The sequence below is a fragment of the Nicotiana sylvestris genome, chromosome 6 (genome assembly GCF_000393655.2).
Source record: "Nicotiana sylvestris chromosome 6, ASM39365v2, whole genome shotgun sequence".
NCBI lineage: Eukaryota > Viridiplantae > Streptophyta > Magnoliopsida > Solanales > Solanaceae > Nicotiana > Nicotiana sylvestris.
In genome coordinates, this window is record NC_091062.1 from 175,031,943 (window position 1) to 175,046,059 (window position 14,117).

Genomic DNA, 14,117 nt, shown 5'->3' on the forward strand with positions numbered 1-14,117 from the left:
AAAATTGTGAATTTCTTTTCTTTATCTTAAAGTTTTCAGGCACTGCAACAAGCAAACTGAAGCAGTGAAATCTTGTAGTGATATCAAGTTATTAATTTTTAAAATCAGGTTATATTATTTTAACTTTCTATTATCTTATAATTAAATTTACCTATGGTAAATTTTACTTATAGGTGCATATTACTTTTTATCGAATATTAGAATTCAGACGTGTCGACTAAAAAATATAAATCAGGTTACTCAAAACACACAAAAAAATAATAGGTGAAAAATTGAACTTCAATACAATCTCAAAAAAGGAGCGATTTAATCAATGCATTAAGTAAAATTAGATGAATTGGATAAATTGTCAACTGAAAAAAAATATATATAAAGAGAATCGATTGTAAAAACTTATAATAACTTTGCATCCAAAAACTAGAAAATTTACTTTAAATAAAAGTACATATGTGACAATCATTATATTTTATTTTTTTGGCTTCAAAAAAGCTTAAGGCCTCTTAATAAATTTTGCTTGAGACCACCAATTTGGTTGAGCCGCCACTGCTTATCGCTTGTTTCTTCTAGTAGTACATGGAGCTTACAAATTTTGACGAGTTTTAAGATATGGATTACATAGTACATAACCTTCGGACGAAATTCTCTTTTGATTAACTTAGCTGCAAATATAAGTTAGACAACATCCCTATATAATATTCATTCACTATAAAAGTCAATTTTTCCTCAAAATCAATTTTTTTAGTAATATTCTCTCTCTATATTAGCTTTTTACCTATAACAGCAACATCCATATTTATAGCAGAACGCTTTTTTTTAAATTATCACTCTATAACAACCATATAAAAAATTTAATATTACTAATAATAATTCTAAAAATATGCACGCAATCTTCTATATTAAACAAAATTTCCATCTTGCATAAGATATAAGATTTGAAGATTTGCACATGATGCCTTTTCCATTGGAAAAATTCCAAAAAATATTTAGAAAGAAAATTTAATTGTTAAGCTCTTAGATTGTCTTCAAGTGAAAGCTATTGGATACATTTTTGCTGAAAATTTGGACACGAATCTTCGCCAATTTAAGCGTCATGTCGCTAGTAAGAGAATGAAATCTACTAAACAAGCTACAATTACTAAGTTTTTCCATCAATCTTGAAAAAAATTATCTGCCTTAGAGTTTAAATCTTTATACTTTTAGTTATGAAATTATTAATAATGTATTAGCTTTCTTCAATATTTAACAAGTGAAATATCCATATCTTTTGAGATTTTAAATTTGAATAATTTTCTTCTCATGTTATAGATAGAGTATTTTTTTTCACTTTGACAAATGAGTATGTTCTTTTCACGATATAAAAAAGTGTTTGTTTAATTTTAACAAAAAAAAATACTTTCTTTTCATGATGTAGAAAAAATATATTAAAAAGTATTTTCTTTCACCTCAACAAAATGTAGTAAAAAGTATTTTCTTTTATTGCAACAAAAAGAGTATTTTCTTTTCATGATTTAGAAAAAGGTATTTTCTTTCATTTCAACAAAATGAGTATTTTCTTTTCATGATATAGAAAAAGTAATTTCTTTCATTTCAACAAAATGAGTATTTTCTTTTCATGATATAGAAAAAGTAATTTCTTTCATTTCAACAAATAAGTACTTTATTTTCATATTGTAGAAATTGTTCTCTTTTTTCAAACGAAAAAAGAATATCTTTTTTAGTTATGAAGCACCAAAATTTCAACGCTACATTAGTTTCTTTGGGTTTGTGTGAATTTTTTTAAAAGAAACACATGCGTCAAAGATGTTCATTCTGGGAAATAGTACAGACGTGTTATGAGAATTGACTCCCCTCAAGCATCAAAGACATACCAAAATCACAACTCTGACAAGGACAAAAGGATGATCGCACGACAGGCTCTACCCCACAATAGGTTGACCTGCCTAAGGCCCAATTTATCTAATTTGCCACCTCCAAATGAAGCAAGCAAACCCAGTATAAGTTAAGTAACAACTTACAGTCATTAAAGCCCGATTTGGATTACCAGCTGCGAGGACAAAACGTAGTAATTTATCATCCAGCTTACACATCCATAAACTTCTCACCAACAGGGTATCTAATTCCTAAGCTACAGGGTTAAAAATAATAGGGGTGAATACAACTAGCAACCAAAATGATAATAACTAACCAATTACAGCTACCCATATGCTTAACTGACAGACTACGCAGAAACCTCGTACCAACATAACTAAGAACCTAAGACACATTTGCAAGCTGTGACACCAGATTGTGCCAGACAGCAAATAGCACACAAGGCATACTTAGGCTCTATAGCCTCTTCAGTGAGCTGTAACAGGTCCAAGAATGTAGCATAGGCACGAACAGAGCAGCTCCACTATTACATATGTGCATCAAATAATCAGTTCTTTCCTCTCCCACGCTTCTTTCCACTCTTTGCCTCACTTTCTCGATCCTTCGACGCGCTAGAGAATTTTCCCTTAGAGCTGCTATCAGGGTCTTTTGCCAAATTAGTTGCTTTTTCCTTCTCGTTCCCACTTCCTTTAACCTTCGACGAGCTAGATTTTAGCTTCTCCATGCCATTGGCACTGGGCTTGCCACCACTTTGAGGGGTTTTATTTTTGGACTTGACAGCAGCTGTAACTGTTTCTTGCTTGGACTTGTTGGCAGTCGCTGACAGGGTATCTTGCTTGGACTTGGATTTAGGAGTACCACTGCTAACATCTTTAGACCGAGCAGATGGCTTTTCAGTATCATCAACAGATTTGCCACTGCTCTTTTTAGATTGGGCCCTAGATTTACTGCTGGTTGTATCGTCAGTTCTCCCGCCAGATTTTGAGGTGCCATCTTTTAAGTTGTGCTTAAGCTTACCATCATCCTTGGATTTCTGTCCAGATTTTGTTGTCATGTCTTTTGACTTGCTGCAAAAAGAGACCCACCACTGAAACTGTTAGGCTTCCCAACAACATACTAACACATCACACAAGCACACGGTTAAGGAGATTATACAACCTTTTAGGTGAAGCCTCCACTCTTTCATGCTTCGCTGATGATTCAGCATTTCTAGGTTTTTTCTTCTTCTGCCTGGCATAGTGAAAGCAGAGTCAAAGAAACACAAAGAATTGTCATACTGCTAGAATACGAAGAAAAGATCATTTTTATAGAAGATTAACACCAAAAGTTTATGGAGGGGTAAATACTTCCCCCTATCCTTAGCCATGAGGTAAATACTTTCCTATCCTTACCCATGAGATCTCAGGTTCAAGCGCTAAGTACGGAGTTTCCTTTGGTAGGGAGCGCTTTACGTCCCAAAGTGGGAATTCCCGGCACGAATCCGGGTTAGTCGCGTCCCAAAACGGGCAACGGACACCAGGTGGAAACATTAAAAAAATTGTAATATATAGTGATTGAGAAGGAAAAAAGCTAATTATCATTTAATTATTTAGGTTTTAAATTCTTTTAAGCATAGGTCATACATTCAGCTTTTCATATCGCCCTATCCGTGTAGCAAGATCAATGAAGGCCAGAATCAGGGAAGGAAGCAGACAAAAGAATGAATATGACATTTCCCGAAACATAATCATTCACAAATACAATAGCGCAATGAGTACAGACATCAAAATGAGTATGGTCTCACTTTGCTCATCCTACAGTAAGAAGAAGAAATCCCATGGGGGAAAATCACAACCAGCCCTATCATCATACCTACCACTTTTTTCAGTTACTAAAAAAGCAGAATAGCTGCAAATAGAACAAGGAAATCAAGAACTTGCATAAACCAGGCCAAACCATATAGACACAAGCTAAAATAAAACAACTTAATACTCACTCGGTTCCAATTTATGTGAACCTGTTTGACTGGGCACGAAGTTTAAGAAAAAATGAAGACTATTGGAATTTGTGATCCTAAACAAGTCAAAAAGGGGCCTAGCGTATTTGTGTGGTTATAAAAGCTTCTCATTAAGGGTAGAATTGTAAGTTTAAGCTAAATTTGTTACCAAATTTAGAAAGGGGTCATTCTTTTTGGAACGGACCAAAAAGGAAATAGGTTCACATAAACTGGAACAGAGGGAGTACTAGCTAACCATGTGCTCAATAAGACTTGAAATCAGCAACCTTTAACAAATTTCCAAAGTAGGTCAACCAAGCAACTAAAAGGTTTCGAAAGAAAAGGTAGACATCCCTCCTGTAGACAAAATCTCATCGCTTCTCATCATATAGAATACAGTAAAAATGGATTGTAAGCTAGCTTCGTATTCCATACTAATCAAACAACTTGATTAAGAAACACATCATGAATCAGCAAAAGCTGAAGTGATAGACTTGGCCAAAGATCTTTAACCCTTTTAGCAACAAAGGTTCAAAGAAATATAAAATAATAAAACAGCAATGAGAATCTTTTATCGTTTTCTTCAGTTAAGATGTATTTGTAAGTAGTTATAGTGGTAAAGAGACAGTTGAAGGACAATCTTAAATAGAAAATGCAGAAGGGTTCCAGAAAAATGGACATTAGGATGCTCCTAGCTCTACCCTGGTCAGTAATTATAGCTTCAGGCATGAATAAATGCCTTGAAAACCAAATAAGATATAAGAATAAGGTGGACAATTAGGATGCTCCTAGCTCTACCCTGGTCAGTATTATAGCTTCAGGTGTGAATAAATGCCTTGAAAACCAAATAAGAATAAGGTGATAAATGGCTATGCTTACCTTTCGGAAGCTGCATCAGCACTTGCTATTTGTTCCTGTCAACAGAGGAACATACAAATGTATCAAAGAGAAACAAAATCATAACAAATGCAAATTACAGCCAGTAACTAACCCCTTCTGACATTGGATCATCTTCTACTAACTTCCAGCGTTCCTCTGTGAGATTTATGATTTCTACATCTCCATCAGTGTAGGCAACCTAATAAGAAATTATCATTCAAATATAGAAGGCTTAGTGCAAATGAAACAATTCAATTTTACGCAGCAGAAAACAAACTGCACTCACTCTGTACTTCTTTTTGGCAGAATCAAACTTCTCAACAACACCTTCATAAAATCTGTGACAACAAAGGAATATTAGCATAAATTCTAATACATATCTTGAGGTATCCCAATACTTGCATCTTCATTTCCCAAAACGCAGACCAATGGCATAATATCATTTCTCAGATGTAACATATACCTTTTTTAATAAGTAAAATAAGATGTAATATATACTAATGCAGATAAAAAGATTCAAGATAAAATAGAACTGGAGAAATTACTCAGAAATTTCAGCGAACTCAATATGATAGTAATTCCCAACTGTCAGGGTCAGTTATGAGGGGAAAAACATGCTGGACAGGAAAAACATGTCAGGCAGCAGCATAATAAAGTAAGATAAACACTTACTCTTTATCCAATGGCCACCAAACTTTGATTTTTTTACCAACCAAGCTCTCACCATGTTGCACAGTCCCGCTTACCTGACAAGTAAAAGCAGTACAGTGGCAGTGTGGTTAGGTATTAATCTGTAAACAACTTGTTAATCACACAGGAGTATTGTAGAAGCTAAATGAATTTAATCTAGAATAAGGCAGTATGTCAAGATAAAACCCTGACATACGATAACCGTCTTCCCAAGGGAATTCAATTAAAAACAAGCAATCAGAAATGAGTGCCAACAAATGTCAGCAACACAGAAGAGGGGACAGTTGGAGAAAGAAAGGCAGTAGTCCCCTGACGAAAGGGGAAACATAAGAGCAAAAAAATATATATTTACACATTCAGCAAGATTAAGGTGACATTTGCATTTGGCTTATGTTGTTTCCTAACACAAATGTTAGGTTTTGGAACAAGCAGCTATTTTAAAGAACAAGCAAAATGTGTGTCTGTGTATACAAGCACTTAACAGGTGGCAACAAATGGCTTCTATACTACTTGCTAACCACTATCGACACATTACAAAAATCGGTTGGAAGAATTGCAGCATAAAAACACAATTTACATTTGCAAAATAGAAAAAACATAGCACAGAACATTAGTACTATAGAAAACCACAAAATAAGAAAGGACTAAAAAACATGAACAATGATTTAAAATGCTTACCTTGTCCTTGCCTGAAGAACGCTGCTTTCTCTTTGCACTTGTCCTGGGTGTTTCCTCTTCGTTATTTTCATGCTTAGCAGAGTTATCCGGAGACTCTGGCGAAGGTACTCTCTCCTGCAAAACAAAACAACAACATGAGACAGGCATGGAGGGTCATGGCAAGTCTAACAGGCTCGGTTGTAAGAACTGTACAAACAGGACAAAATCCATATTTGTAAAATAGAGCATGGCATGTAACATTATTATCTAGATATAAATGTTCATAATAACAAGAAAACAAAAATGTAAAATGCTTACCCCGCCCTTGCCTGACGAAGGTTTTTTCTTTGCACTCGTCTTGGGAATATCCTCTTCATTACATTCATGTTTAGCAGAGTCATCAGGTGACTCTTGTGGAGGCGCTGTCTCCTGCACAGTTAAAATTGACAACTTATTAGACAGACATGAAGAGATATTGATAAATCCAACAGAGAAATAAAGTTACATAAAGAGAAGATAAATTACTCCGACATCATATTAAATAGAGGATTGAGGGAGTTCTTTTACCGGACTAGCTTTTCCACGTCCACGCTTTTTGCTATCTTCTTTATTTCTCACAGATGGACCAACCTGATTCTTATTCTTGGTATCAATCTTCTTACCCGATTTCTTCTGCTTTTTCGCCTCCACATCGCTGGTCGATCCACCTTCATTCTCCTTATGCGAGGGCTCTGCAGGAGCTTTCTTCGAAGGGCGCCTCACCTGTTTAACCTCCAAGTCACTTGTAGCTTCAGATTCCTTCTCAGACACACACTCTTCTTGATTTAAGCTGTCCTCTTTTTGCCGACCATCTTTCTTCGGTGCACTCTCATCAGGAAGGCTCGGAACAGTGGACGAAGGAGCAACATTAACAGCTTCCCCCTCAGATTCTTTGGGTGCGGAATCCTGAAGAGTAGTTTCCGGCTCCTCCAAAGAGTTAGACTGCTCAACCGCTGGATCTTCAGAAGCTGAACTTTGGTCATTTTTGTTTTGATTATTCTGATGATCTGGAAGCTTCTCAGCTTCTTTTTCACTATCATCAGGAGCTTGGTGAGAAGATTCTGCTGAGTTTGAAGAGTTTGTCCTTCTTCCTCTTTTCTTAGCAGTTTGTTCTGACTTGGATTCTGAATTTGTAGACTTTCCAGCCCTTAAATCATCAGACTCAGATTTGGATGGTGTCTTAGCAGCATCTTGCAGATCCGACTCATCATTATCTCCAGCATTTGCTAACAGTTCTGCTTCAGCAGGCGATCCCACATTCTCCTGACTAACGCCATTACTTATGATTGATTTGGGAGATCTATTCACCGTGGGGTCAATATCTTCTGAACGTGCTTCTTCTCTTATGCTCTCAGCCATCTGATCAAACAAGAAAGTTACCAAATAAATACCTTGTAATAACAGCCAGCCAACAATGTTTTCACACCATAAGAATATTATGGTGCTAACATGTTCTATCCCACACCATCCATTACAAATATTAAAGACATTACTGACTCAAAAGGGTCATATTCACCGATTTACCAACACAAAAAAAAAACTAAGGACCCATTAGGGCAACATTTGGTTGAAGGTGAAAAAATAAGCATTTGAAGTTGAAGTTGAAAAAGAGTATTTGGAGTTGTTCACTGTGTTTGGACATGAATTTCTCTTGAGAAAAGAGTTGAAATTTTGTGAGTGAACAATTATTTCATTGGAAATACTCCTCAAACAGGATTTTCAACTTCAAACTCTCTATTTTAAGTAAAGTTGAAATAATGGACAAAATTGCAAAAGACGCATTCATTTGCAATTAATATTTCATTATTTGCAAATATTAATATGTGTCCAAACACCTAGATAATATCCAAACCACATGCCTGGCCTGCCTCATCTGAAGATGCTGTAGCCACTTTGCTCCCATCACCCTAAATTATATGATCCAGAGGCAATATACAATAAATTTATGACAAGAATTTTGGAAAAAAAAACATTTATCAAAGTTATTCAAAGTCTCACACCTGAGTTGCCGGAGCAGCCTCTGGAAGATCAGCCAACTTGCCCTCAGCAGCCTTGAAAACACATCAATACAGATCATCAATATCAAAACTTCAGGAGGCGGCATAAGGGTACTTACATTGTTAGCAGTTATAAATAACAGACCTTCAAGCAGTTACTCAGGCAAAAAATTTGCAACAATAGTAGATCAGAATCAACATCGGAAAAAGAAAAAAGGAAATAATGAATTCAATTCCTGATATGTGACAGGTCAACATGGAAAGAACAAGGAAGTAGATTTTCTTTTAGACGAGCAGATATAATTTAAAGTAGATATAGCACCAAATGTACTATCACCGTACAAGTGAATTGATTACATTGTCAATATGACTGAAAGAGAAGAGAGAAACATGATTTGCAGCCTTGACTCTTTCCAAGAGCCATGCATAAGTAACTATCCCTCTCAAGGCGAAATAGATAGATATCTTCCCAATGAAACAGCAGAATTTCAGCAGTTACCGCATCAGTCAACAGACACAAGCACTGACAAATGAAAATTTGCATTTAGAATTAACTAGTTAAAGCTACATCAAGAGAGCTATACTTTCCAACAATAGTTACTCTCCACACATGCATAGATCATGTTAAAAAAGAGTTGATCTTTTTTATTGCTATGATTTATACATGCTAAAAATGTTTTTAAAGAAAGGACAATGTATTTGCTTTATCATCTCACTGGGCAAATACATTACAGGCAGAAACTCTCCTTCAAGGCGCTTTTTTGCTCCCTCTTATAATTGGTGGAGCCATTTTACGTCTCTAATTCAATTACAAAATCAAATACTTTGCCAAACTGAAGCAAGGGAAGAAAAACAAGTATGTACTGTTAGAAAAAGAAACTCAAACTTACAGGCCCTTATCATATCTAAGCCTTGAGGAACAACGAATGCATATCAGGTTTTCAACAGGAATAAGAAAGGGACCTTTTAACTTTGTGGACATCAACACGACATCAACACGACATCAGGCCAGCAGATATTAACTAAACCCACAACTTAAACACGAGAAAGATTATTGTCTTAGACTCCCTAGATTATGCGGGAAAATGTAAAGGTGAAGTTAGACTTCATGTTAATCTGTACAGCAATAGTTCAGCAGCAAAAGTTCAGATACAGAATAACTTAGAAATAAAAGTTGACTAACCAATTGTTCCTTTGGTACACTGTCATTGATATGATCAACAGCTGGAAGAGTCCCTTCACACACTGAAGTAACAATTTTATTGTACTCATCCAAAGAGATGTGCAATGATTCTACTGCTTGTGTCAAGTAAGGTTTAAGCTTCTCTGCACAGTTTGCAAATACTTTCTCCCCCAACCTTTTAGCAATTGGTGTCACCTCCTGAGAGAAACTTATTAAATTTAGCATTGTAGCAAGACTACAGAGAACTCAAGAGGAATAACATAAAATATATCATCTCTTCGACCACAACATACCTCATTGTCCTTTTTAACACTAGCCAATAGAGGGGTGAGCAACTCAAGGGGTACCTCTTCACTTTCTTCCAGCACAAGAGTCATGATAGTTGCCATGGATGAGAAGATATTTTCTGGGTGATCCTCTCTGAAAGTGGAAGGCAATGAATGAACAGTCACTACTATAAGCTGAAACATATTCAATAGGAATTAGCATACAAAAAAAATAAGAAAAGTTGAGTGCCTCACATGGGGGAGAAAACAGAGGCCACAAGATTGCATAATCAACATTATCCATTTATTTGATAAGTTTAAACGACATTATCCAGTTATATTACTGCTGCGAGTAATTCATTACATGCGTACAACCATTCCAAAAGAAAACTACTCTGAGCTTTAACATGGAGCACAGTTGAGTGTACTGACAGAAGGGTAATGTTCCAGAGATTAGATGTACACTGTTGATAGACAACCCGTGCATCTAAATACCATCTTAGATGCAAAACCTACCATCTTGCTACTTTTATAAATAGTTATCAAGAGCATGCTTGGAGTATTTTCTGAACAAGTCTTTGATAAGCTTTTTAATGTTATCAGGAAGAAAGAAAAAATAATTGTTCTTTCCACTGTTCCAGAAGTTTTTCCATTTCAAAAAGAAAACTACCAAAGTGCCGCAGGAAAGTTTTAACCCAAATTTTTTTTGCAAAGCTTCTGAATTTTTGCTGGCCAATCACCAGCTAAATATCTCCAAACAACTATGTGATTATGTCATGTCACATATCAATAAAATATCTTTAACAACAATAACAACAACCCAGTCTTACCCACAAGTGGGGTCTGGGAGGGTAGGATGTACGCAGTCTTACCCCTACCCTGGAAGGGCAAAGAGATTGTTTTCGATAGACCCTCGGCTAAAGAAATAAAATATCTTTAACAACCAGGGAAAATCATTTCCAATATCACTCCTAAAAGTTGATCAAATTAGATAATGATATTCAAAATAAGTAGCCAATAGATATCCTCATTCCTGCTCTCTAACAATCACACTAATCCTGCTGACACCCCAGTATAGGCACCCAAATGATGAGAAGCTCTAGGGAAAATCATTTCCAATGTCACTCCTAAAAGTTGATCAAATTAGATAATGATATTCAAAATAAGTAGCCAATAGATTTCCTCATTCCTGCTCTCTAACAATCACACTAATCCTGCTGACACACCAGTATAGGCACCCAAATGATGAGAAGCTCACAATCCCATGAATCTAAAATCACACACTTTGATGGAATGTGGGCAATTATAACTTCAGACATATTCTCAAAAAAACACAAGTCCGAGAACATTCACTGGTATCAAAGACTTCTGCTAAAGAAGAAGAAGAAGAAGAAGCAGCGGCGGCACATCATGAATCAGTAACCAAACATTACAGAAACAAAATTACTGTTGAAAGATTAAGATATATGGCAATACCTTATAGCTTTAAGGAAGTGCTGAAACATCTCAGTAATGAGCTTATCACATTCTAGATCCAACATGACAACGCATGACCTGACCTTGGCCACTGTCTCAAGGATCAACACCCTCTTATTATATGATCTGCTGAACTGGTCATGTAAATTCTCAAAGGATGATACAATTAATTGAAAGACATCCTGTATCAACCAAGTGGAATGTTATTGGAGGGCTGATATATAATAAAGAACTAGGAGAAATCAAACTTCACATACTTTCATTTTCTCATCATCATATGGAGCATCTGGTGCAGTAATCCTAGTTATCTCACTTATACAAGAAGCAACTGCGACCTTCACATCAAGATCAGAATGCCTCAGGAGGTCATTTGCAACCAAAGCCTTCATTAATGGAGAAAGTGCATCATGCATTGATTTAGCCGGTGATTGCTCCACCTTTGACAGGGAAGATTCTACTTGCTTAAAGCAGAAAAAACCAAAAGTATATTAAGATTAGCCAAGTACAGTAACCAGAATTACCGAAAGTAGTTCTCACGGAAATTGATCAAGATGAGCAATAACATTAAGATTTTTCTTGGTGCTTTTCGAAGAGAACAAGTTCTACATAACCTTTTTTGGCAGGCAATGAAAGAAATATCCTTAATGCTGGGAAAGAGTACATCCAAAAAAAATCAGTGAGTGTAAAGAACCTAGGAAGTCAACAAAAGCCTCCGGCTCTAAAACATTTGCTGTGAATCTTGTTACATCAAAAATTAAACAAAAATATACACTTGTACTTACGATTAAGTACATTCTCCTATTTGCTTTCAAAAACTCTGGCATTTCTTAATCTCCAGTTCTCCACATAACCTCACCATACTACTATGGGGGATGACTTCCAGAAAAGTTTTAAAAGTTAATCTCTCTAGCAAAAATTCAATGACTCACCTAAAGAAGGAGAGAAAGAAACACGAGACAACTTGATTCTCTTCCCCAGAGATTTTGCATTAGAGCACCCTCAAAGGTTCACACAGACACACACATTCATGAAGTGATGAAGGTTAGTTAGCACCATTTTTAGTCGCACAGGCTAAAGGTTTTATGCATTTTCCTACGAGAATTATGGCAGCATAAAAACTCACAAACCAAATCTTCTAAAGAATAATCTAAAGACATAGTTTGGCATGTCCTTAATAGCTCCCATTTGTATCAACAGAACATGCAACCCTCATCAGCAAGTTATCAAGGGTGGGTGTTCCACAGGAAACCCATGGTTCCAAATTTTGAAACAATTGTCACTGTTTGTCACTGTAACCGGGCACATGAAGATGCACCGTCCATAGTTACTCTAAAAATAAGGCAACAATTGATTAATAAAATTGTTCAAACACAAATCCATGTATATAAACTTTCACTGGTTTGACCAAAAAAAAAAAAAACTCGCTAGGGAAAGTCGCCCAACAAAAGGTGGCCTAATTCATTAACGCTTCTCAATTTTGTAATGCCGATGGTGTCCAGGCCACTCGCACATGTATTGAGTAAGTCTGCCCACCAAGTCTTAGACAGGGGAAGAATCACCTAGTGATTCTTGCAGCCGCTAGGATTTTAACCTTAGACCCCATAGGTCTCCTCCCACTTCATTGACAATTAGGTTACTCCCTTGTGTGCGTGTTGATAACAGTTACTTTACCAATCAAAAAAGAAAAGCTGATAAGAGTGTTCAAGTGCTGGATATTATAGAGCAAGAACCAGAATACCTTCAAGATAGCAAAGTTATATCCTTGATAGAACATTCAAAGAAAAATACCATCAACGGCAGCATATTAAGATATACCAAATAGGCAACAAAGACACCATGTAAGAAAATTAAAATGCAATAATTATACAGAAGCGAATAAGAAAATAAGAAAAAGGCTTACGTCAAGCAAGGTGATGAGTTCGTCAAGTGAAGAAGGAGGCTGAAGAAGCTTATTCCCAGCTTCCGCAAGTTGTTCTTCCAGCTCTTTATCTGAAGCCGACATCGTTTTTTCTTCAAGATCTCCTAGAAAAATCAATACAGATTTAAACTTACAATAACTCTTCACACCATCAAACCCTAGAATTAGCGTTTATCAGAAAGAAACAAAATCAATTGCTCCGCGTATTGCACAAAGAGAAGAGGGAAAGGATCTTGTGAAACCCTAAAGAAATGAGTGAATTTTTATGAGTAGAAAATAAATTTTTTATTTTTTATTTTTTGTTTTGGGGAGATAAATGGTGTAAATTTAAAGCGTTGAATTTATGGAGGGCTTTCGTTGTTGGAAAATAAAAGTAGGGGAGAATCCCGCTGAGAGATTGAGGTCGGAATTATCGGGAGTTATTGGATTTGCTTTAATTTGGAACATCAAGTCCGCCAATCGAAGTTTGAGAAGCGTCGCATTTTGTCTCTTTATTTCCCTTTTTTTGAAATGCCAAGTGCCTTGTGTTTACTTTTATGGTTAGGTTATTGTTATGGTTATTGTTATCTTTCCACTAAATATTACTCCTAAGTATTTATGAATTTTACTAATTACTAAATTAAATCATTTTATTTAACTGTTCCTATTCTCTATATTTGATTCATAGAATTGTGCTTAGCTCCCGGCTCATAAAACGGCTCTGTTGCACTAGTTGGCAAAGAGTTGGTAATATCCCAAGTACTTGAATAATTCAGTAGCTTACATTAAATTAACTTAGGAAACGGGTTAAATTTATCATATAAAACTTATGATAAAGCCTTATCCATTTATTCTTTTATAATTTTACTACAAATTGAGAAAAGGACACCTATTTATTATTTGTGTAATGCATTATTTTCCAGATTTATTTCACTAAATATTGTAGTTGCTTTCTGGTTTAACGCCCTAAAAATATAAAATTTTATTTCGAACAAAAAAAGAAATCAAGAACTTACATATTAAATTTTTAATTTAGAAAATTTGAAGAATAAATATACTCCATAAAATTTGTGTAACAATATTATCTTATCAAAAAAAAAAATGTGGAACAATCTAAACACTAGGAACTGCTATAAAAGGTTAGTTGGCTTGTTATATGAAATGTATGAAATAGTTTATCGATAACGTG

General features: G+C 35.5%; 1 protein-coding gene across 2 annotated transcripts; it reads right to left on the bottom strand.

Moving 5' to 3' along the window:
• Positions 1–2,017: 2,017 nt before the first annotated feature.
• LOC104245078 (sister chromatid cohesion protein PDS5 homolog C) lies at positions 2,018–13,292 on the bottom strand. Of its 2 annotated transcripts, XM_009800635.2 has the most exons (16): positions 12,932–13,292; positions 11,289–11,492; positions 11,032–11,213; positions 9,583–9,709; positions 9,290–9,487; positions 8,110–8,160; positions 7,969–8,016; positions 6,638–7,468; positions 6,389–6,499; positions 6,092–6,205; positions 5,396–5,469; positions 5,010–5,061; positions 4,836–4,922; positions 4,724–4,758; positions 3,028–3,099; positions 2,018–2,936 (listed from the first exon to the last, which is right to left on the bottom strand). In XM_009800635.2, the coding sequence occupies exons 1-16, from the start codon at positions 13,031–13,033 to the stop codon at positions 2,417–2,419; spliced, it is 2,808 nt and encodes a 935-aa protein (XP_009798937.1). In that variant the 5' UTR covers positions 13,034–13,292; the 3' UTR covers positions 2,018–2,416. The 2 variants fall into 2 exon arrangements, with proteins under 2 accessions (XP_009798937.1, XP_009798938.1); XM_009800636.2 differs by lacking the exon at positions 7,969–8,016.
• Between the last annotated feature and the right edge of the window lie 825 nt (positions 13,293–14,117).

Coding starts and splice junctions, on each gene's coding strand:
- LOC104245078 (XM_009800635.2), bottom strand. CDS start 13,033: ATGTCGGCTTCAGATAAAGAGCTGGAAGAACAACTTGCGGAAGCTGGG. Junction 9,488..9,582: donor GTGTTAAAAAGGACAATGAG/GTATGTTGTGGT, acceptor AGTTTCTCTCAG/GAGGTGACACCAATTGCTAA. Junction 4,923..5,009: donor CTGCCAAAAAGAAGTACAGA/GTGAGTGCAGTT, acceptor ATTTCTTATTAG/GTTGCCTACACTGATGGAGA.